Genomic DNA, 24,942 nt, shown 5'->3' on the forward strand with positions numbered 1-24,942 from the left:
GAAACTTTGGGCCGAGGGGCTGCGGGCGGCGCGGCGCGGGGACGAGGCCTGCGGGCGCCCCTCCGCGCGGACAGCCTGGGCGCCGAGGACGGCATGTGACGGCCCCGGCGGCGGCCGCAGCGCGGGAAGCAGCGGGCCCCGCGGGCTCCGGCCGCTGCGAGGAGGGGCTCCGCGGCGGCCGGAGCGAAGGCTGTGGCGCGCGGCCGACCCCTGCGGGCCCGGGCCCCGAGCCGTGCCGCCCGGCGCGCCCGGGCCCCGCCGAGGCCCTTGCGCCCCCGCCTCGGCGCGGGGGGACGCGCCCCCAAACTCCTTGAACTTCAGGGGCGGCCCCCGAAGCGGCGAAACTCTCAGGGACCCCCACCCCGGGCGGCGCCCCTCGACGACCTCCCCGCGCCAAGCCCCCTGCCGGCCAGTGCCTGCCCTCCGAGGGCCTCGGGGTGGGGGGGCCCGGCCGGAGCTGACCGGCCCCAGCCCCGCGCCAGGCCACGATGCTCATGAGGAAAGTGCCCGTCTTCGTCCCGGCCTCCCCGTGGGGGCTGCGGCTGCCGCAGAAGTTCCTCTTCCTTCTCTTCCTCTCGGGCCTCGTCACCCTGTGCTTCGGGGCGCTCTTCCTGCTGCCCAACTCCTCTCGCCTCAAGCGCCTCTTCCTGGCCCCCCGGACCCAGCAGCCCGGCCTGGAGGTGGTGGCCGAAGTCGCCGGCCACCCCCTGGCCCGCGAGCAGGAGTCGCCTCCCAACCCGGCCCCCGCCGTGCCAGCCCCGGGTGAGGACGACGCCAGCAGCCAAGCCAATGCCCGGCGCCGGAAAGGGTGGCTGCGGCGCACCCACCCCACCGGGACGCGCGAAATGGCCACGGCGGCCCGGAGCAGCGGCAGCGCGGCCCTCAGACCCCAGGAGCCGAGCATTCCATTTAGCTTTGACTTCCACGCGTTCCAGAGCCGCCTCCGGCACCCGGTCCTGGGGACTAGGGCGGATGAGAGTAAGGAGCCCCAGAGCCTAGTTCGAGCCCAGCGGGAGAAAATCAAGGAGGTAAGGACTCCCCTTCTTCGGAAAAGGAAGACTCTCTGTGCTTCCATCCGTTTCCCCTGGCCCCAGTCACTTCTGGTCCCTGGACCACTCACTACTTTAGGCCCTCCTGGCACACTGCATCGTCCTCTCTCCTCCCAAACTTTCCACTTTCTCTTTAGTGGGCACTTTCCCACTGCTGGGTTCAGTTCATCATCTCCATCCCTGACAGTAGCTGAAACGCTGGATAGACTCTGCCCTACTCCCGGACTCTGGTCCTTCCAGTCAAGTCCCCAGCCCAGGTGGGCTCTGTCCCTTTGTGGAGTTGCTAGTTAGGTTCGTTAATGGACACCCTCTCTGCTTGCACAGGGCCAAGAGCCACTTTCTTTCTCACTGTGTGTTCGTAAGTCCTGACTTTCCCTAAACCCCTGTAGGATCTGCTAACTGGAAATCCAGGATTTGGGGGTGTATCTGGTGTCCTGAAAGTATTTTGTAATCAAGCCGGAAAGTGTTGTGGATTCTTGCTAACTATTTCTGTTGAGCTTGGGAACAGTTGTACATAATTGCATGTGATGCAGGAAGGAATGATCAATAGGGTGGTGGTAATGTTACAGAAGCTCTGAGGTGATTGGCCTAATGAAGCGGGTCTTGGACTTGTTCCCTGTAGGGATTGTGGGAGGGAGGGGTTTAGAAGGATCACTTTGAGTATGAGCCTTGGTCTCAGCTTAAGAAACCAAAAGCAAACGCAGCCTCGCCGTGGCTTGAAGATTGTTGCCAAGCCGCCACTGGTAACTAAACACTCAGCTGTACCACTGTTACAGCTGCCTGCCTGAGGTTTTTGCCCAGCAATGCAGAGGGGGCTGCAGTGACACCCCCAGGCCACGAGGGGGCTATGGGCAAGCAGTGGGCCAGGGTCTCCTCCCTAGAAATGAGAGAATGCTTCCCCCACACCCCTGCCTTGGCCCTCCCCATGCCATGGATGGACCCAGAAGGAAAGGACTGTTTCTGTCTGGACTTTTTGTTTGCTGCAAAGGAGTCAGCAGGTCTGATTTCCAGGGGGAGTCGGCAGCAAGGGTCAGGACCTGCCCTGCCGAGATCTGCTCAGAGCCAGTGGAGAACTTGGCTGTTCCTTTCTCCGTGTCTGGACTGTCCTCCATCGCATTGTCCACCTCTCCCACACTTCTTACCTCTGTTGGTACTCAGCCCTTCCAAGATAAGCCCCGTTTGGAGACTATCTTAACTAGCAGTCACAGGACATTTTATGACGTCAAGATAGAAAGCCACAAAGATGAGTCCTTGGGGTGTGTGTGTGTGTGTGTGTGTGTGCGCGCGCACTCTCAGTTTTCAAATTCTTGTTGAAATCTCAAACGTTAATTGAAGGCTGGAACTTGCAGGAGCTAAGGAAGGGACATCATTTCCCCCTTTTTGGTTAAGAACTGTGCCGTTGACTACTTATGTGAACCGCCCGCAGCTCCCTTTCTTGAAGCCAGCTCTGAGCACATTAGCCCTTTCTGCCTTTTTATACCCCCCTGGAGAGCAGTAACTCCCAGTGACATTACATATAAACTACACGCATGCAGCTTTTCGTGGGGGTGTCCCGTGCTGCCATCAGATTTTCAGAAGCCTCCCCCAAAGAATGAAGAATTAACTGCTGTCCTCATCAGAAGAGGTGCTTTCTGCATTTGCATCTAGATATGTGACCTATTTCTGAAAGCCTGGGGCCGGGAGCCATGGTAGGAAGGGGGTGCTGGCTAGTGGGGACTTGGTTCTGCCCCTCTACATACAGAGACAGCTTCCCTTGCCGGCAGAGGCTGCAGGCTGCAGCAGCTGGGGGGTGGTGGGAGGTGTGGAGACTCTGCTCTGCAGGTGGGTGTAAAATAATATGACGGGTGAAGGTTTGTGTTGGTTGCCAGATGTCTGGATCGTTCAGACTGGCATCTCTGAGCACCGCTGGTAGCAGCTGGAGGCCCGCTTGCATGTACCTGCAGTTGGTGTTCAGTGAGCCCTCTCTTACTCTCCTGAAGACCTTAAGCTCCTCAGAACAGAGGAGGCTGAACCAGATATACTAGAATATGTTGAAGCCTGCTGTCTCTTCAGGCTTCTTGAGTTTGGACCCCCACCCCTCCCAACGACCTGGAAAATGTGGGGCCGAGTCTTTGGGTTAGCTGTTAACACAGAGCTACCTTCCCCGGTGTCCTGCCTGATAGGGAATGCATAGGACTATGGCTGGAGGATGTCTTTATTTCCTTCTCATTTAAATTTCTATCTGTGCCGTGCCCAGGGGTAGATCATTTTAGAAAGGTGCCTGTTTTCGTAAGAGGGACTGGTGCTTCCCTCTCTGGCTTGTTTATTTCCAGACATGGATTGATTAGACCCCAGGAGCAGAGGGGGAGCTAGTATCAGATAAAAAGGGCTCTGTTCTTATAAGACGAGGTTTTTAAAGTGAAAGTAAACGTCAAGAGAGACACAGAGAGGGTGATAAATGAGAGTGAATGAAGACTGGACACCCAGGCTCTAGATCAATGAAGTATATTTATAAACTTCTGGTTTGAGAGATGAACATGGCCATGGGGTCTGTGCTGATAAGATGGGTTGAAGCCACATGTTCTGGGTGTGTACGTACATCAGGAAACAATCTGTCCATAGAACCAACTATTTTTCTTCATTCTGCAGCCATGGAACCTTGCAGGAGGCAATGTGGTGGAAAGGGGAGACCCAGAGAATGTGAATGACAGTTCAACTGTCAACATCTGACTTTGGGCAAGCTACCTGCTCTCATTCCTGGACCTTATTTTTCCTTCTGTAAAATGGAGTGAGGGAGTGTCGCATACACCCTTGCTTCCAGACGCAGTCCCTAAGTAGACTGCCAGTCTGGTCAGGGACTCCTTAGCAGTTGGGCTTTTCCCAGCTCTGTTTGCAATGTGCTAGTTAGTTCCATGAGGTGACAATGGCGTGCTGTTGTTGACGATTGTGGTGGTATTCACTGTTGCATCCCTGGCACTTAGTCAAGAATAGATAAAGCAAGCTCCCACGCTGGGCTCGATCTCACAACCTATCAGATCGTGACAGCCCAAATCAAGAGTTGGACACCCCAGCGCCCCCAGATGGGACTTTAGAGATGGGATTGAACAGTGACAACTCCTCAGCCTGGGATCATGAAGAGTAAAGGAGTTGGCGAGAATGTAAAACAGCTTGCTAGCAGCCTTCTCTTCCAGATCTGAAGATGATATAGGAAATTATTGTCATAATCATTAATTATAGGGGAGCTTTGCCATTGGTGGATTCCTTACAGATTCGAGTTCAACAGATTTTCTCACTCATAACAAGCGCTGGGGGGGTGTGTAGCTTGTCAGGGTTACATCTCAGTGAAAGGGTTCACACTCTCCTGGGTCCTGCTGCTGATGGTTGGTTGCCAATCTGGGGAACCTCAGTTGTCCCTTCCAGTTTAGGGGGCTTTTGTTAAAGGGAACTGGGAAGTCTGAGACAGTGAGAATGTAGTATTGGAATGGAGCTTCCCCTGATCCATAGGCAGAACATGGGTTGAATTTCATCCCCATCCTCTCTGTCCAGTCCCCTTATGCACCACCGAATGTGGCGGTCCTGCTAAGAATCCAGCCTGGGTTCAAGACCTAGTCATGCCATCAACTCTGACCTCAAAGAAAAACTCCTGTCTATCACTGGGCCTGCTTTCCTGGTAAAACAAAGGGACTGGCATTTAAGGGACCCTTGTCTTTCCTTCACTCCCGCCTGTTTACTGTTTTGTTTATGGATCTGCCCAAGCACCTAGAATAGGGTCTGACACCTAGTTGGAACTTAGTTACTTAAATGAGTGGCTACAGCAGAGATCTATAAACTAACAGTTAAAGTTGCTGGTGGCAAAAGTTGGGTCTTCTTCCTGAGGGTACCTGCAATTCTAAGAGTGTCAGCGTAGGGGCCATGGCAAGGCTGGGGACTTAGCAGCTCCGTGACCCAAGAGGCCTTTTAGAAGTTGCAGTAATTTTCCAAGTGCAAGTAGTCTACCTTGAAGAGAGTGGGGAGGTGGCAGCCACGAATAAAGTCTTTTCATGCCTGCATAGCAGGCATCTGGAGGATGCCCGAGTTGCCCTGGAGTGCCTGAAACTTGGCAGGGAGGGCCCCAGCTCTTGCTTTCTATGCCTGCTGCGTTAAGCCTCCAGGATATCGCTGGTTATGATATGTGACTATGTCTGAATAAGTCATCTTGGCAAATGATCTTTGCTCGCCATTAATGGGCTGGTTCGTTAGTCATGTGTGGTTTCCCTGTATATCTGATTTATCACCACTAGGGCCATGGAAGGGTAGGAAAATTAAAGGGCTTTGTGTTCTTTGTAGCATGTGAATCTGAGCCTGTGAGATGTTCTGGGTAATTAATATTAGGAACACTCTTTCCTTTGAAGAGCTCTGTTTAAGTTGCAGATTCGTTGAAGATCTTTTCTTCTCCCTGTCCTTCAGTTTTACTCTTGTCCTGCTCTATGATACATTTCATGTAGATAGGAAGTCTGGCCCATAGTAACTGGACAGGTCCTTTGGGAGACCCTTACATCCTAAGCCCAGCCACGCCTCATCCTTCTTCCTTGGAATGGAGTACTGTGTGTAAAGCTTAGACCTTGTCCCCACCAGGTGGACAACTTCACACCCACAGGTCAGCTGGATCTCTTATTTTGCATTGCACTCTCATTTGGGGGAATTAGGTGCAGACATTTCAGGAGCAGTTGTTTGTGGGGACTCACATCCTTACCTCTGTCGTTAGTGTTAGGTCTAGAAACAATGACTTTTAAAAGTCAGCTGTGTAGTTCACACTGTAGTTAGCAGAGGGGTAAGAATATAGATTCCCCTGCGGTTTTTGGAGTGACTGATTTACATCCAAGCTCAAGAAATGCTTTTTCTCTAGCTTTCCCTGAAGACTGATCCATTACTCTACCAAAAATAAATATTGTGATATATATCAGGCATACTTTGCTCAAAGGGACTTACATCTTTTCTCTTACTGAAGAAAATAAATCAGGCTCACAAATTGGAAAGGAATTCCATTCAGGGAAGCGGTTTCATAATCTTGGTGGGCAACCAGTCCTGTGGGTACCGCCTCTGGCCTTCCTGTATCCTGGGTTGAGTCTGTGTTACACAAAGGGAGGTGGTGGGAGAGCTTTAGGGAATTCTCTCCCTGCCTTGTTTTCATTGGCCAGGTCAGGAAAGCCTTAGCAAGGGAATGATGGACATGATTCAGGAGAGTAGCTGCCTCAGGTGAATTCATGGGTATTTGTTACATTACTTTAAAAGAGGAACCGTGCATGGAGCAGGGACGAGTGTCTTTGATCCAAGATGATGGTGATGATGATGATGATGATTCCAGTTCTCTACACCTGTGGTCCAGAAAGACCAGGCTCATTCAGACAGTAAGCCCTGGTTCTTGACCTCCAACTACCCCAGGGCCAGGGCCTCACAGGCGAGTGTTTGCATGATTTGGGGAAACAAAACAAGACTTTCTTAGCTCTGCATCGTCATGGCAGATGATGACAAGACATCAAATTGAAGACTCCTCAAAAGAATACTGAGGACCCTAGGGCCTAAGTCCTCTTCTTTCCCCCCACTTGGTTCTGGAGGCTAGTTAATAGCCAAAACAGCATAGTTTTGGTTCTCTTATTTATTACACTTTTAAAAAAATATTTGTTTTTGAGAGAGAGAGAGAGAGCATGAGTGGGGAAGAGCAGAGAGAGAGGGAGACACGGAATCTGAAGAAGGAATCTGAAGCTCTGAGCTGTCAGCACAGAGCCCGATGCGGGGCTTGAACTTGTGAACGTGAGATCATGACCTGAGCCGAAACTGGAAGCTTAACTGACTGAGCCACCCAAGCACCCCTATTTTTAATTTTTTAAAGTAGGCTCCACACAGAGTGTGGGGCTTGAACTCAGGACTCTGAGATCAAGAATAACATGCTCTACCAAGTGAGCCAGCCAGGTGCCCCAATTTGGGTTCTTTTATTTAAAAAAAATTTTTTTTTTACATTTATTTATTTTTGATAGGCAGAGAGAGACAGAGCACAAGTGGGGGAGGGGCAGAGAGAGAAGGAGACACAGAATCTGAAGCAGGTTCCAGCTCCAAGCTGTCAGCACAGAGTCCGATGTGGGGCCCGAGCTCACAAACTGCGAGATCATGACCTGAGCCGAAGTCGAACACTCAACCGACCGAGCCTCCCAGGCGCCCCCAATTTTGGTTCTTTTAAATGCAGAGTTGATGTGGCTGAGATCACTACAAGTCAGACCTCCACCAAGAGAGCAGAAACCATGGAGACCACAGCTATAGGTTTCAGGCTCAGTATGTGTGGTGGCCCAGGCGTAGGTGTTTTCTTCCCTGAAAAGGCTGTTTTCTAAGATTTGGGTTGAGAGCTCCCCAAACTTGGCAGGCAGGCAGGCAGGCAGTCAGAACAGCTCTTACTCACGAGGAGGCCTGAGTATGTCTCTTAACTCCGCCTTTTCATTAATTAAAGGCCAAGACCAGGGCAGTTGTCCATCTGTATTAGTGCAGAACCGCTAGTGGTAACTTTTACAGAAGGAACTTTGGCAGACTGATTAGCGTTCTTTTTAATCGATGAGCAATAATTGTGCTTTTATCTGGCATGCTCGGGGTATCGCCTGCTCCACAGGTGAAACTTACAGGCAAACAGTGTTCACTAAATAACAACCATTTTCAGTGGTTGAATAATAGATTTCTCCCCGCTCCTCCACCTCTGTCATGACTTGGTGGTCCAGAAAATCGACTGTGCAATACAGCATGTTCTGTAGGGCCTGCTGAGTTGTATAGGTGTCTTTTGGCCTCTCAGTGCCTCTCCCTGTGTTTTTGTCCCTGTTTTTTTTTTTTAACAACAACCCTGTGATGCAGGTACTACCTATTTATTTAAGTGTAGTTTACATATAGCAAAATGCACAGATCTTAAATATACAGTTTGCTGAATTTTGACCAATGCAGAAAACCGCGTAAAGCACCCATGAAGGTGTGGAACATTCCCATCGCCTCAGAAAGGTCCCTCTGTTCCTTCCCAGGCAATCCCCCATCACCCACCTCCCATCTCCTATTTCAGTGTGTCACAAGAGATTTGTCTGGCCTGTTCTGGAACTTGAAATAAACGGAGTAATATAACATATGCCCTTTTGTGCAAGGCTTCCTTCACCAAGGATGTTTCTGAAATTCATCCCTGAACATATTCCATACTTCATTCCTTTTTATTGTTGAGATATGTTCTCCTGCATGAATATACTGCAGTTTGTTTATCCATCACCCGTAGTTGGACTTTTTGGTTGTTTCCAGTGTTTGGCTATTATGAATAAAGCTGCTGTGAATATTATATGTACAGGCTTTGTATAGGCATCGTTCCATTCCTTTTGTGTCAATACTTGGGAATAGAATTGCTGGTTCATAGAGTAGACATATGTTTAACTTTATAGGAAAACTGGAGATATTCTCCCTAAGTAGTTAAGGCCATTTTATTCTTCTGTCCGCAGTGTGTGAGAATTCTGCATCTTTGTCAACACTTGCTATTGTCCACCTTTTTAAATTTAGCCATTCTATGTGATGTGTAGTAATATTTCATTGTAGCTTTAATTTTTGATTCCTTGTTAACTATCGGTATTGAACATCTTTTCATGTGTTTACTATTTATGTATCATCCTAAAAGTGTCTATTCAAATCTTATGCCCTTTTTTAAATTAAAAAATTGGGCTGTTTATCATCTTATTGGATATAGAAATACTTTATATATTCTGGATATAAGTCCTTTGTCAGATATACATACTATAAATATTCACTCCCAGTCTTTTATAAATATTAGCTCCCAAGGGTGCCTGCATGGCTCAGTCGGTTTAGCCTCCGACTTCAGCTCAGGTCATGATGTCATGGCTCGTGGGTTCGAGCCCTGCATCAGGCTCTGTGCTGACAGCTCAGAGCCTGGAGTCTGCTTCAGATTGTGTGTGTGTGTGTGTGTGTGTGTGTGTGTGTGTGTGTCTCTGCACCTCCCCAGCTCACGCTTTCTCACTCTCAAAAATAACTAAACATACATACATACATATTAGCTCCGAGAATATTTCATTTTCTTAGTGCCCATTCAAAGAGCAGAAGTTTTTTTTAATGTTTATTCATTATTTGACACACACACACTTGCATGCGCGCGTGCGCGCACACACACACGCGCGCGCGCACACAGTGCAAGTGGTGGAGGGGCAGAGAGAGAGGGAGACACAGAATCTGAGGCAGGTTCCAGGCTCCGAGCTGTCAGCACAGAGCCCGACGCGGGGCTTGAACTCACAGACCATGAGATCAGGACCTGAGCCGAAGTTGGAAGCTCAACTGACTGAGCCACCCAGGTGCTCCAAAGAACAGAAGTTTTAAATTTTGATGAAGTCAGTGTATCAATATTTTCTTTTATGGTTAGTGCTTTCTGTGTCTACTTAGAAAAAAAAAAAACAAAGCCAAAAAGCCTTTCCCTTCCCCATGGTCATGAAAATAGTCTCCTTTTAATTCCAGAAGCGTGATCATTTTAGTTTTTACTTTTAGGTCTCCTGTCTACTTCTAACTAATTTTTGTATGTGTTATGAGGTAGGAGTTGAGAGTCATTATTTTACTTTTAGATGTCCAGTTGTTTACCACTTTTTGTTGAAAAGTCTCTCCTTTCCTCATTGAATTGCTTTGAATCCATGGTAGAGTAATCGACCACATATACGTGGTTCTGTTTCTGGACTCTTCTGTTCTACTGATTTATGTTTATGCTAATTCATACTATCTCGATGCTGTAGCTTTATAATAAGTCTTAAAAGCAGGTCCTCTATCTTTGAGCTTCCTTTTCAAAATTGCTTTGGTTATTGTAGATCCTTTGCATTTCTGCAAACATTTGAGAATGAGCTTGTCAGTTTCTGCGAAAATTCCTGCTGGGAGTGTGATTGGGTTTGCTTTGAATCTGTGAGTCAAATTGGGGAGAACCGATATCTTAACAATATTGGGTCTTTGATCCATGAATGTGGTATCTCTTTCCATTTATTTAGATTTTCTTTCTCTCAACGATGGTTTGTACTTTTTGATGTAGAGGACTTGAACGTCTTTTAGTACAACAGCCATTTGCTACTGTAAATAGTAATCTTTAAATTTTAAATTTTTGTTGCTAGTACACAGAAATACAGTAGATTCTTGTATATTGATTTTGTGTCATGTGACCTTATTGAGTTCACTTATTAAGTTTGTTCTTTGTAGATTCTTTAGGATCTGTTAGGTATACAATTATGTTGTCTATGAGTCAAGACGGTTTTACTTCTTCCTTTCCAATGTTTTATGCCTTTTATTTCTTTTTCTTCCTTCATCGCACTGGCTAGGACTTCTGGTTCAATGTGAGATAGAAGTGGTGAGAACTGACCTCTTTGCTTTGCTCTTGATCTCAAGGGAGAAGCATTCAGTCTTTTACATTAAGTATGATGTTAGGTATAGGTGTTGGTAGATGCCTTTTATCAGGTTGAAGTTACCATAACGTTCCTAGTTTGCTGAGAGTTTTTATCAGAAATGGAATTGAATTTTGTCAAATACTTTTTCTGCGTCTCTGGAGATGGTCATATTTTCTCTTTAATTCTGTTAATATGGTAAGTCATATTGATTTTATCCTTTTTAAAAAAAATTTTTTTTTGAGAGAGAGAATGTGCAAATGGGGGAAGAGCGGGGGCGGGGGGGGGTGGGCGGGAACAGAGGACCTAAAGTAGGCTTTGCAGGGCTCTGACAGGCAGACAGGCTGACAGCAGCTAGTCTGATATGGGGCTCAAACTCATGAACTGAGAGATCATGACCTGAGCCGAAGTCGGATGGTCAACCAACTGAGCCACCCAGGTGCCTCCAAATCATATTGATTTTAAAAGAATGGTAAACTTGCATTTGCTTTTCAAGTATTTTGTTAAGAATTTTTGCATCTGTGTTCATGAGGCATATTGCTCTATAGTTTTCCTGTAAGGGCTTTGTCTGGTTTTTGGTACAGCATTATGTTACTTCATAAAATGAGCTGAAAAATGTTCTCATATTTTCTGCACAAGTTTGTGGGACACTAATATTAGGTCTTCCTTAAATGTTTGATAGAATTTACCATTTACCACCACCAAAGCCATCCAGGCCTACAGGGTGTGTGTGTGTGTGTGTGTGTGTGTGTGTGTGAGAGAGAGAGAGAGAGAGAGAGAGAGAGAGAGAGAGAGAGAGGTTTTAAATGATCATTTCAATTACTTTAACAGATATAAGGCTATTCAGAATTTGTCTTGTCAGTTTTGTCAGTTTTGCTTTCAACAAATTTGTCTATTTCATCCAAATTATAGAATTTATTAGAATAAAGTTGTTCCCAAGATTCTCATTTTCCTTTTAATATTTGTAGGACCTGTAGTGGTGCTCCCTCTTTCATTTTCCATATTGGTAATTGCTTTCTTTGTTGCATTCTTTAAAAATAGTGTAGCTAGGGGGCGCCTGGGTGGCTCAGTCGGTTGAGCGTCTGACTTCAGCTCAGGTTATGATCTCGCAGTCTGTGAGTTCGAGCCCCTCATCAGGCTCTGTGCTGACAGCTCGGAGCCTGGAGTCTGCTTCGGATTCTGTGTCTCCCTCTCTCTCTGCCCCTCCCCCGCTCATGTTCTGTCTGTCTTTCCCTCTCTGTCAAAAATAAAATAAAAACACTAAAAAATTTTTGAAAAAATAGTGTAGCTAGTAGTTCATCAATTTTTACTGATCTTTGGAACCAACTTTTGATCTTTTTAAAAACATTTTTTTAATGTTTATTTATTTTTAAGAGAGACAGAGCATGAAGGGGGCGCGCAGAGAAAGGGAGAAGCAGAACTTGAAGCAGGCTCCAGGCTCCGAGCACAGAGCCTGACATGGGGCTCAAACTCACAAACCATGAGATCATGACTTGAGCTGAAGTCGGACGCTTAACGGACTGAGCCACCCAGGTGCCCCTGATCTTTTTTTTTTAATGTTTATTTATTTTTGAAGGAGAGAGAGACAGAGTGTGAGTAGGTGAGGATCAGAAGAGAGGGAGACACAGAATCTGATGCAGGCTCTAGGCTGTCAGCACAGAGCCTGATGCAGGGCTCGAACTCACGAACTGTGAGATCATGACCTGAGCTGAAGTCGGACGCTTAACGGACTGAGCCACCCAGGTGCCCCAACCCCTGATCTTTTTTTTTTAAAATATCTATTTTTTTAAAAAAAAATTTTAATACTTACATTTGCCTCTGTTTCCTTCCTTCTGCTTATTTTGGGCTTCATTCACTATCTTCTTATCACTTCTTTATCTAGTCTGACAATCTGCTTGTGTTACCCTCTTTTCAGTTTTCATTCTCATGTCATATATTTTGCTTCTACATATATAGTTCATAACACATTAGTAATTTATTTTGCTTCAAACGGTTTTCTTGAATAAATGAATAAATTGGAGTCTTTTTATTCATCCACATACTTACCATTTATAGTGTCCTTCATTCCTTCTTGCATGTCTGAGTTCTGGTACCTCTTTCCCATCAGCCTGAAAAACAACTCTTAATATTCCTTGTAGTATAGGTTTGCTGGTCACAAATCCTTGTAGCTTATGTTTACCTGAAAATGTCTCTATTTTGCCTTCATTTTAAAAGGCTATTTTTGATGGGTATAAAATTTTATTTTTCTTTAATGAAAGACCCATTGTCTTGTAGCTTTCATTGTTTCTGATGAAAGGTTGGAGTATATTTCCCTGTATATATTTCCCCTCTCTTGGTATGCTACTTTTGCCTTTCATTTTCAGCAATTCAACTGTGATATGCCTAGATGTGGATGTCACTGGTTATTTTCTTGGGGTTTGTTAAGTTTCTTATATCTGCAGATTGGTATTTTTTCATCAAGTTTGGAAAAATTTTGGCTCATATTTCTTCAACATTTTTTTTCTGCCCCATTCCATCTCCTATTACTTTTCTTCTTCGTTCCTCCTCCTCCTTTTTTAAAGTTTATTTATTTATTTTGAGAGAGAGTGTGTGCCCAGGGGAGGGGGAGGGAGAGAGAGAGAGAATCCAAAGGAGGCTCCGCACTGTCAGCATGGAGCCCGATGCAGGGCTCGAACCCACGAACTGTGAGACCATGACCTGAGCCAAAGTTGAGAATCGGAGGCTTAACTGACTGAGCCATCCAGGCACCCCCATTTAGAACTCCAGTTACATAGAAGTTAGATTGCTTGATACTTTTTTTTTTTAAATTTTTTTTTCAACGTTTATTTATTTTTGGGACAGAGAGAGACAGAGCATGAACAGGGGAGGGGCAGAGAGAGAGAGAGACACAGAATCAGAAACAGGCTCCAGGCTCTGAGCCATCAGCCCAGAGCCTGACGCGGGGCTCTAACTCACAGACCGTGAGATCGTGACCTGGCTGAAGTCGGACGCTTAACCAACTGCGCCACCCAGGCGCCCCTTGATACTTTTTTACAGATAACTGAATCTCTTCATTTTCTTTTCAGCCTTTTTGTGTTTTGATGTAGATAATTTATATTAACATATCTTCAAGTTCACTGAACTTTTCCATTGGTTGTTAAGCCCACCCAGTGAATTTTTTTATTTCAAGGATTTTTAAATTTTATTTTTTTTACTTCTAGAATTTCCATCTGGACCTTTTCCATTGTTTCTGTTTCTCTGATATTTCCCATCTGTTCATTTATTATTTCCATAGTTTTCTTTAAATTCCAAGGGGTATTTATAATAGTTTTTCAAATGGTGTTTTTTGCTGTTTCCAAAATCTTTGTCATCATTGAGTCTGTACTTACTGACTGTTTTTATCTCCTGGTTATGGGTCACTTTTTTGTACATTTTCATATGTCTACTCATTTTTTAAAAGATTCTGTGCTAAACATTGTGAATCCTACCTTTTAAAGATCCTAGCTTCATCTGCTTTTATGTGGTTTTTCTCCCCTCTTTCTGTTAAGCTATCAGCTGTCACTTCTTGTAGTTGTCAGGATACCTGATCTGGCTGCTTTATTTTCTACTTTCCCAATTTTGTGATTTTCTAATCTGTACGTGGCCAAGAAACCATTCAATCTAGATTTGATAATTTAGCATCATATGTAAGTGCAAATGAACACTTTGAGTAGGTTTCTAAACGCTCCTGAATCAATGATGTGAACTTTATCAAGTACGTATTTTAGTGTAATTTAGATATTTAAAGATTCTTATTTATTTTTAGAAATTGGTACTGGGTACGTGAAATATAATTTTGTACTGAACCTACATCCTAAATAAAGAGAACATCAAAGGGCTCCTAATTTTTGGTTGATGTGATTTTAAGTTATTTGTGTATTTTTTTTTTTTTTTTGCTCATCTGTTTTTAGATGTTAGAAGAAATATTTGTTGGTATCTGTGATGTTCCAGCAGCCTCCGTTAGTGTCACTTTCTTCCCAGGATTTTTTAACCTGTCAAATAATTTTTCTGGCCTCCTTACCTTAAGTCTATTTACTACTTTTTAAACCTTGGTTTGTAAATTCTTTCATTAAAAAAAAAAAAAGATGCTTATGTAGGCCAAATTGCTGAATTACTGATCAGAAGAAAGCTAAATACATGTGGCTCAGAATTTCCAAGGTGCGTTCTGTGAGATCTGATTATTTCCCCTTATTCAAGAAAGCTCAGTGTGGGGCGAAGATAGTATCTTATGGCAAAGGCTCTCTTTAACTTCATTTGTGTCCTTTGGAATGGGTGGGGTGTTGAATAAAATGTATAAGTCACTTATTTAAGATCCTTCTCCCCCATTTTCACTCCTGGAATGAGCTTTTCAGAGATTAAGGCTAAACTTTGCCAAGTAGATGCTGATCTCCTGGGAAGACATTACAGAACCATTTTTGTTTTTTCTGTGCTTGTGTTCTTGACCTAAATCAGCAAATCTTCCTCCTTTCCAACTCTCCCAGAAGCTGTTCTCCAGGTCTACCGCATACCTTACAGAACTCTGGAGTAGTCTTGGTTTTTAATTATAAGAATCAATGGGGAGAGAAGACTTTAGTTTCTTGCTTTCAGGACTGGCCTAGAGAGCAGCCTCTAAAGTATGACCAATGTTGTTACTTTAGGGTATAAGGAAACCCTTTACAGAGAAACCTTAATGCTTAGACAGAAAAATAGCAGCTCAGTCTAGAGACTTCTCTAGCAGTTTCAGATATAGGTCCTTTTGGATGTATAATTATGTAAGGGGCAGAGACTTCACACGGATGTACTTTCAGAGGTAGTACTGTGGAATAGCCTTCTTATAATCATGCTAGGAGGTCCATCTGGTTATTGATCCTTGAGTAGCTAAGAATGGTACCAGAGTAGTGTCAGTCCAGATGGGGCCGAGGGAGACAATGTTAGACATTTCCTGTGATTAGGCACTGAATTAGATTAAAGCATAATAAGATTCTCTGTACTCTGAGTAAAGTGCTCTTAAACTTGGCACCAGAATTCCAGATTGTCAGCCCTGGTATTTGAAGTCGTCTTGTATGTTATAAAAAGGGTTTCTGACTCTCTGGCCTCTGTACCACCCACTGGCATTTAAATGCCCAGGGTGAATCTGCAGGGCATCTGATTTGGAGGGGAGTGGGGGTTGGGCTGGGACAATGCCCACCTCCTCCTGGGGAGCTGAGATAAACACTCCTTGTGTGTGTGGTATTTTTAGTAGAGCCCTAGCATCCCATTAAGAGTTTAGCTGATCCCCACAACAGCCTGTGGCATACATGGATGGCATGGACTATAATCCCACTTTATAGCTGAGAGAATGAAGACACTGAAATGGCAGTGACCACCTCCAGGCCCTGCCAGATTAAACTGTGATACACTGATGTAAACCCACTCTTCTGATGCTTTGGTTGACATTCATTCTATTCATTTAAGGCTCATGGGTAATAATTTAGAGGAAGAGCTTTCACTTTGGGATGGATTAGAGTAGAACTTGTCAGTCTTGGTAGGTATCAAAAGAACTGGTCTGTTGAATCTTCAGAACAGGGATTCTAGGGGTGCCTGGTTGGCTCAGTTGGTTAAGTGTCCAGCTTCAACTCAGGTCATGATCTCGCGGTTCATGAGCTCAAGCCCCGTGTCCCGCTCTGTGCTGACAGCTTGGAGCCTGGGGCCTGCTTCAGATTCTGTGTCTCCTTCTCCCTCTGCTCCTCCCCTGCTCACACTCTGTCTCTCTCTCCCTCTCTCTCAAAAATAAACATCAAAAAAAAAAGAACAGGGATTCTAACCTTTATTACCCTCTGGAACCCCATGGAGGATTTTCATAAACACTGACACTTGAGTTTCTCCTCCAGAGATTTTGACTTAATTGGGTGCAGTCTGAGCATCGGGATTTTTAAAAACTTCCATGTGGTTCTAATGTGTAGCCATGCTTTAGAACGTACCTATGGCAGTTCTGTCTTCACGTAGGCTGTATCTCCTTCCTGGCTATATTTCCCTTTTACCCACTTATAGAAGAGTTGGGAAATTTTCTGTATTTATTCAGACTGAGACCAGGATCAGATAAGGAAAAAATGAGCTGGAGAAACGACTCAATTAAAACAGAGTTTTCTAGAGTTAAGAGCCTATACTGTTAACGTGATCAAGGGAAGCCATGAATTTATTAAAACTTTTAAGAAAAAGTGTTGAAAACACGAACTGTCTCTTGAGCCTCAGTTATGCCCTGAAGGCTATATGAGCTGAAGGAAAGGCAAAGATGAGTCTCTGGCTTTAAGGGATTTTATAGTGTGATATTATCGTGTGTCTGAGTCACTTCCCACCGCATACAGGTGCATAGAAGGAGGAAAACATTCGGTAGCTGCGTAATATTTGCCTGTCCCACCGAAATCCTTTCTGGAGGAAGCAGGTTAGGACATAAACATCTGGAATGAAAATATTTGCTTGTCCAGAAGTAGATCTCCCAAAAGACCACCGCCCTCCTGCCTATGGCTGCTCCGCCGCTTTCCAGTTAACAGAGCGGCCTTTTCACATTGCTGTTTGGGCCTTAAATCGAGTACCAGATGCTCGGGAGAAAAGGAGATGCTGAAGAAGTGAAAAGCTGAACCCAGCTCCCAGCGTGTACACAGCAGGCAGCCAGGTCTGCAGTTTCACACGGTCTCTGCCTTGCCAGGTGCTAAATGTGACTTAACCTGAGAATTGCTGTCCTGGGTTATCGGATCAACTCTACCCAGGCCACGTCTGGTGGAAGCTTCAGGAAGTGAGAATAGCTACAGATCGGTGTGAGTGTCGTCCCCGTGGCTTAGTGACAAGTCCTCTTGAGAGCTCTGTTTCCATGCAGGAATCTTCAATCTGTCCCAACTATTTCTAGCAAATTCTTTGGCTGCTGTGGCATCTAGAACAAGTCCTATTTGTCCCAAACTTATTTCATTCCGGCTCCAAGGGGTGGACATTTAGCGTAGGAGCATTAATGGAGACTCAGACTTCAGAGAAGACATTTCCTTCTGTTGTTAAATCTTATATTAAACCGTGCTTACTCAGAGGCCTCTGGCTGCAGGAAGTGGTGACGAGGATGGAACTTGGCAGATGGCTGTGGCTGCGGCTTCATGGAGGCCTGTGTGGGGACACGATTGTTTGTATATTGGTTTTCATTTATGTATTGGTCTTATTTTCATCTTCCTGAGGTACCCAGATGCTATGGTGATAGATTGGTTGGAAACGACTCATTTGTCAGGGTTCCGTGGGGGACGTAGGTTTCCTTCTCTTGTGCAGTGGAGTCTAAAATGTTTAATTAGATGCTGAGGCATTTCTGCATGGGTCCATCTCTGCCAGGTCTCCTGGGTGAATGCCATTCCTGGCTTGGAGAGGGACTGGGCATTTCTGGGCCCGACCTCCCCTCCCCTCTTGATGCAATTCTCAGCCCTCCCTTTCTATTAGCTGCTGGGCTTCTCCCCCTATCGTTTTTGTTCTAGAAACTGCCTTTATGTGACTGCCGGAATTTGCAGAGCTGATCCATGTTGGAAATCTAGTTGTCAAACAGGTCCAACCCAGACTTTATGAAATAATGTAGTTGCACTGATACGCAGTGAGAGGAATATTAACTACCCGCTGCTGATCTGTTTTGTTCGGTGCAACTTTTTCGGAGAACTAACCTTGTTCTTCCTGCACACCAGGCAGTGCCTGAGATCCTGAGGGTGCAGAGATGAGGCTTCTGCCCACAACGAGTAGAACATCTGGCCAGAGTGCGATAGACGTGTATAAAATTCTAGCACCGTGGAGGTGCCCAAATAAAGGGGTGACCAAAGGACTGGGGAGTCACATCAATTTGCCATGAGCTTGGGGGAAAGGACAGCATTTCAGGCAGATGTGAGGAGTGTACTAGAGGTAGTGGGCTTGCGGGATAGCATTCTGCTCCACGTGCTGGATCTGGGCAGGGGTCCTGGGTGTGCATGTGGGAGGTGAAATGTGGAATGCCCAAGGTTTCTACTGGGGTAGATGGGGACATCGGGGAGTGGGAATAGTGAGAAACCCTGGGAGGGGAGATGAGTTGAACTCTAGGCAGGATAAAGTGACATGCTTGTGAGATCGAAGTGACACATCCAGTGGGTGGTTGGAAATATGGGTTTGGTGATGGCGTGGCAGAAGTCACAGTGTGGCGTGACGGGGGTCGAACGCTTGAGTGCAAAGCCATTCAAGGAAAGCTTCGGGAGCACCGGTCTTTAAAGAAGAAACAGATTTGGGGAGAAGGTAGAGTCAGGTGGCAAAGGGACCAAGAGAACCGCCTCCAGCCTCCTTTTCCCAGCTGGTTCTGCCACACCTGGCTGCCCAGCTCCCAGACTCAGGCTTGCAGCGCTGTGTCCTCTCCTCTTCACCCCTGCCCTGCTTCGGAGGGCTGTCTGTACTGGCCGCAGACTCCTTGGCTTGCCTTCCTTGCTGACATCAAGGATTAGATCTGTTTCTCCCCTTTGTTTTCTGATGCGGATCAAGACTCACCTTCGGACCTTTGCTAAGAGGAGCGAGTGTCCTGCGTGGTCTGCTTTTTGGCTTCTGATCGAGAGCCCACGAGCTAACCTGGCAACATGTGACTCTTGTCCTGGCCTGGTGCTGAGTGACCCCAGCCCGTGGCTTCTTCCTTGCCCCAGCAGAGCGTGCAGACCCGTGCCTCCACCTTCTTTCTGGAAATAGGATGGTGCGTCTCCAGCCTGGCCACGCTCTAAAGATTCGCAGGCCAGCTCCCTCATCAGTAGGAGGAGGCCACGTGTGGAGGGAGAGGGCATAGGTTAATCTTCATTGCTGTCGAGGAAAGGAAGAAGTGGTGGAGTAGTGAAGATACATTTTGTCTTTCCCCAGTGACCACAGGCAGGCAGTGGCCCCACAGATACCACCACATTCTTCTTAGCTTGTAGCCGGAATCCTCCATCCAGTGAAGAGTTCTCTTAAAACCGAGCTGCCGGCCACCCAGCGGGGAAGGTCACTTGGCAGAGTCACTAAGGAAACCGCCATGTACAGAACGTCTGTGGGGCATTCTCACCCTGGACACCCTTCCGGATTTCCTCGTGATGTGTGAGCTGCAGAAGCTGGCCTCTGCTTTCTGGCCCCAGCCTACGACCGGTGTCTGGAAGAAACCCCGAACGCCCCAGTGCCAGAGCTGTCCCTGTGTTGCGGCAACGAGGTAGTCTTGGCCTCTTCTGTCTTGCCCGAATTGCTCTAAGTTTCCCTGTAGTGGTTTGAGCATCTTGAAGTCTGAATATTTAGGTCTGTTTGTCTTCCTGGGAAAACAGGTGAGCTGTGGCCAGTGCTCGTCAATTCCAGTTCATCACATCAGGACTGAAAAGCGGGTGGTGTCTTTCTCCCTTGTGTCACCGTATTTTCTTTTTTTTTTTTTTTTTTCCAACGTTTATTTATTTTTGGGACAGAGAGAGACAGAGCATGAATGGGGGAGGGGCAGAGAGAGAGGGAGACACAGAATCAGAAACAGGCTCCAGGCTCTGAGCCATCAGCCCAGAGCCCGACGCGGGGCTCGAACTCACGGACCGCGAGATCGTGACCTGGCTGAAGTCGGACGCTTAACCGACTGCGCCACCCAGGCGCCCCTATGTGTCACCGTATTTTCAACAACAGCCTGTGCTGGGTTGCTCAGCCTCCTCAAGAGAAGTGACAGAGGCTAAAATGAGTTCCTGTGCTTTCGTCCATGCTTGTCCTTACACCGGGTTTGTCGGTGCTGGTGGAGGACCTTGGAGCAGCCCCACCAGCTAAGTTGAAAAGCGTCCCAACTTCCTGAGTCTCTATATCTATGCAGTGCTACTCGCCCCCACTCCCATCCCCTCCCCAGACCTCCCACCACTGGGCCTGGGCCTTCTGCCCCAAGCCAGCACCCCACCCCCACCAGTCCTGGAGCTGGCACCCCCTTCTAGTCCCAGAGCCAGCACCCCACCCCCGCCAATCCCAGAGCCAGCGCCCCCTTCCAGTCCTGGAACAAGCACCCCCACCATCTGGTCCCAGAAACAGCACCCCCCTCTCCAGTCCCCTTGTGCGAGTACGCCACATTTTGTTTATCCATTCGCCTGTCGATGGATACTGGGATAGTTCTGCCTTTTGGCTATTATGAATAATGCAGCCGTGAACATCTGTGTACATGGTTTTGGGTGGACATATGTTTTCAGTTCTTTTGGGTGTCTACCTAGGAGTAGAATTACTGGGTCACATGATAATTCTTCCACAAACTTCCACAGCGGCTGTACTGTCTTACATTCTTATTAGCCATGTGAGGGGAGGCAGTGACTTTAGGAGCTCAGTGTGCCAACCCCTGTGGCATAAACCAAAAATGTTATGTGGAGTCAGCCTCAGTGCAGGGCAGCAGGGACTGGTGGCATCAGGAGTGGGCAGAGAGGAGACTCAGGGCCTGGGGAACTTGAACGGAGTTCATAAGCATACTTGGGTAGCCTAAGGTCCAACCTTCAGGGATGGCTGAGCGTCTCTAGTTTGGTGGGAGTGTGACAGGAAATGTAAGGGGCAGTGACTTGGGTAGGGAGGGGCTGTGTGGTCGTCTCAGGAGGGCTCATCCAGGTGATGTTTGTGGGTGTGAGGTGTTAGACCCTGAGCCTGGGACGGTGGCAGAGGATGGCCTCACCCAAGGAAGCCTGGTACAGATCCAAGCCCAGCCCACCGATTAGGCTGATGGGGACGTGGGGGGAAGGAGAGTATGATGAGGGATGGGGGTACTTTACTGGGCTCCAGTATGGAGGGCCGTGTTTTACCCTGAAGCAATGCCCTTTTCCTGAGGCAGAGGCAGCTAGGTGATTACCCTCTACCTGGGGTTAGGATCTGAATCAAGCATGTGAAGTTAAAGTCAAACGTATCCTTGAAAATCTCTCATTGCCAGGACCCTTGCCCTTGGAAGCTCAAAAGCCAAAATTTAGCAGCTTCTTTTGTTTGCTATTCAGTGGTGGCTTCTCTTTTCTTGGGGGCACTGGATGCCAGGGTCTAGTTTGCTTGAGGAAAGAGTAATAGGGAAGATAAAGAGATTAGGGGAGGGGGTGGCAGATAGGTAGAATCGAATATGTGTGAGTTAAGTGTACATATGATGCAATGCCCAGACCCTCTGGCTGCTGTACTGAGTGGCTTAGGACCTACGGTAGGTGTGGGGGGACTTGGGAGGACCACAAGAGCCTACATCAGAGCCTCTGGGCTGTGGCGGGTGCTGCAGGACTGTTCTCTCATCGCTTGCTGGCTGTACCGGCTCCTGGAGAGACCGGGGAGTCACCATAAACCCACAGCAGCCCCAACTCAGCACAAGCAGGGTTGGGGTGGCCCCTTCACCATATCCAAGCTCTGGAAGCCCAGCCTGCATCTTGCAGAGGCCTCTTTTGGCATACGTGGGTCAAGTCAGTGCCACCTTATAAACAGTGCTGTGATTTATCAGTGTTACAGTTTGATAGCGATGCTTCTCCATTCACTGCCTCCTTGACGCATCTGGTGATTCAGGAAGCTTATTCCCAGTTTACGGACTGAGGCTCAGGAAAAGAATGGCTTTCCGAGTTCCACGATTGGGAAGAGATGGAACTGGGACACACACCTGGGACTCCTGGCTGTGGATTCGGCATTCTTTTCCTCGTGTTCCCCTTCTTGGGGGAACTGTCTGATATCAGTGCTAGTCTTTCCCAGTGTTCTCTTTGTTGGAACAGATGACAGTCTTGGGGTCACGGGCTGCCAAGAACCTGGGAAAGGATCAGGGTCACGTCTGATTCTTAACACACATAGCTTTCTTTCTCCCCAGGCTCTGGCCAAACGTGACATAGATCTGCTTCCCTGTCTCTGCCAAGGCCATCTTGGCCCCCTGGTTGCGCCCCCATCTGTCTAAGTCCCTTTCTGGGCAGCAGCCTCCCGAAGAGACAGCCCTCAGCTCAAGTCGGCTGAGATATTTGGGTCGAGCCTCAATTCTGATGAGGCAGAGTTAGCATCTCCCTGCTGCAGCCCCAGCTTTCAGCAAATGGTAAACTCGACTTGAGGGCAACATTCAATTATGAAAATCTATTTCTCTTGCCACATTCAAAAAGTCTCCTAATGTGCCTTTGTGCACATACAAATTTAGTGACACATCACTAAATGTGTATGAGGTTGCCATGGAAATGTCTCTCTTCTAACATGGCACTCCAAAAGCAAAGAGAAGGGAAGTTTTCTTTGTAAAGAGAAGCAGAGCAGAACTTGGCTAATTGTCATCACATGAATCCCCAAACTGTCACTCTTCCCTGACTACCTGTCTCCTGCTTCCTGTCAACAACATAATGGTGGAAGCCAAATCAGCATGCCACATTTCCTCAGGACTTCCACGGGCATTGTCCTTCACCTCTATGCCAGGCGCGTCCCAGGAAGGATGCCGGGACTCCTGATTTGAGTTGCCACCTAGCTTAGAAAGTGCACCTTCCTGGACCGTCTGGCACTTGCCACTCAGGAACACTGGAGTCCCAGAAGAGCTCTTGGCTCCAGTTTCTTTGTAGAAGTTGCAGGCTGAGTAGGTCTTCTGAGGATGCTCTGCATTTTCCACCAGAGACATGGGGCTTTGGCTGTCTCTGTGACAAATGCATGATGTGACAGCATACAGAGCGTGCTGATACTAAGGCACCTTTTGAATGTCAGCAATCCCAAATATTTTCCTAGTAGTGGTGTGAATTCCTGGAGTGTGGGGAAAGACGAAGAGGGACCTCAGAGACTTAAGTTTGACTGAATGCCTTCCTTCCTGTCTCTGGCTCACCTTGCCCTGTTTTCACCTCTGTCCGGTTGACTTTCTTCATTGATCTTGTCTGTGAACAAAGAAGTCCGTGTATTTCTGCAACTTCTGAGGTAATCCTTTTCTATATTGGCTAATCCTTTGATTAGGTCATTGAGTTCATTGGCTTTCCCAGTTTTGGAGCTGGGTAGCTGTCCTTATTGGTTCTCAAGTTGAAGCTGATGGGTCTTTTTGCAACTGTAGTTCACTAGTGGCAAGTTCTGAGGTTGGGGACCTTAGCGTCTTGCCCTGCACACTGCCCTCGGAGCCTGTCCTTTCTTTTCTCTGTTGTTCTGGATCTCTCTGCAAGCCCCTTTGGCCTATGAGGCTTCGCTGTCATTTCACGGGTAAGTGATGGTTTCAGGGCTCAGAGGCCAGTTCGCCCATATGCATGTTTCTCTTCCTGGGTTATCCAACACAGGTGTGGCTGTTGGGCTGGAGGATCCCAGAATGCTGGACTCCCTGTCCCCGAGGGGACTTCTTGGTTCCTTGGGTTCTGAGAGCCTGCTTGTTGTTCTTATCCAGCTGCCCTGCATCTGTTGGAAGCATCTGGTTCCTATCTAACATCAGAGGGTGAACTCCAGAGGTTGAGTGTACTCCAGTCTTGTTGCTTTTAATGTTGAAAATCCTAGGATGCCCCACATTGCCCGTGGCTGCGCTGGCTCCCAAGAGGACCTTCTGCCACTAACCGAGCCAAGTTGCCCAAGCGGTTGGACAGAAACAGCTTCTGATTCGAAAAGCAGAGGATATTGTGTTGTGAGCCCCCGAGTACACAGATCTGCATTCCCGACGGGATCCTACTGGGTCTCCCCTTAACCTTGGCCGGGCAGCAGGTCTTTCCTGCCACGAGACAGATTGTTCTTGCTTTTACAAACCAGGTTCTCAGCATCGTTTTCTTACCCAACATTTATTTCTCCTGCTGTCAAGGGATAGGTGAGGAGTCACTTGGCTCATTGCTGACTGTGACCTTGTTGATCATATGTAAGTCTGACCAAGAGCTGAGGGGGATCCCAACCAGAAACCCTGTTGTTACCAAGTCAGTGCCCAGAGCTCACCACGCTGGGGCCTCTAAGAAACCCGTCCGCCTCTGCAGGCAACCACTGCTCCAGGCTGCTGTGGATGCTTCTGAGTTTGTTATGAGCTTATATTGGGACCTGTGTTGGCAGCTTGTGACCTCCCCCTAGAGAGACCAGGTCAGACATTGCCTGCTTGGCTCTGTGACCTAACCACATCTCCCCTCCAGCAAGGGGCAGGGTTTTTTAACGGTAGAAAACTCTGTTTGGGACAATATAGAACTTATCTCTGACATACAACGTTCTGAATTCTTTTTCTGCCATTTTCGACTCTGGTAAATCTGCCACACTTGAATGTGTAAATACCTTAGAGGAGAGCCGGCTGCCCTTTTTTGCTCTTGGCTCGTGCCAATAAATACCAATTTAGTTCTTACAGAAGAAAACCAAAGGAGACTTGGTTGTCTCTCTAATCCACAAACCCTGTAATTCTCACCTGGAATATCTGGCTCTCCTATCTCAAATCAGTTCTAATGGCAAAGGCTAAAGGGAGGCTTTATTGCTCTTATCCAAGCTTATTTCTAAACTTATTTTTCAACTTGTTTGTCTAGTCAATGAGAACCCCTCAAAAGAGAACTGGAGGGGATTGGCGTAGGAGAAAGGGAGAAAGGCACTAATGACCACAGAAAGAGTTAGGGAGGGAAGCTTGCTTCTGGAGA

At 47.0% G+C, this 24,942-nt stretch overlaps 1 protein-coding gene across 1 annotated transcript in view; it reads left to right on the plus strand.

The window, feature by feature from the left end:
- Window positions 1-271: 271 nt before the first annotated feature.
- Window positions 272-24,942, plus strand: part of MAN1C1 (mannosidase alpha class 1C member 1) — a 141,260-nt gene continuing 116,589 nt past the window's right edge. The window contains 1 exon segment of the mRNA XM_043574097.1: window positions 272-1,028. Coding sequence (XP_043430032.1) covers window positions 489-1,028 — 540 coding nt within the window. The 5' untranslated portion in view covers window positions 272-488.

This window comes from Prionailurus bengalensis, chromosome C1, assembly GCF_016509475.1.
Source record: "Prionailurus bengalensis isolate Pbe53 chromosome C1, Fcat_Pben_1.1_paternal_pri, whole genome shotgun sequence".
NCBI lineage: Eukaryota > Metazoa > Chordata > Mammalia > Carnivora > Felidae > Prionailurus > Prionailurus bengalensis.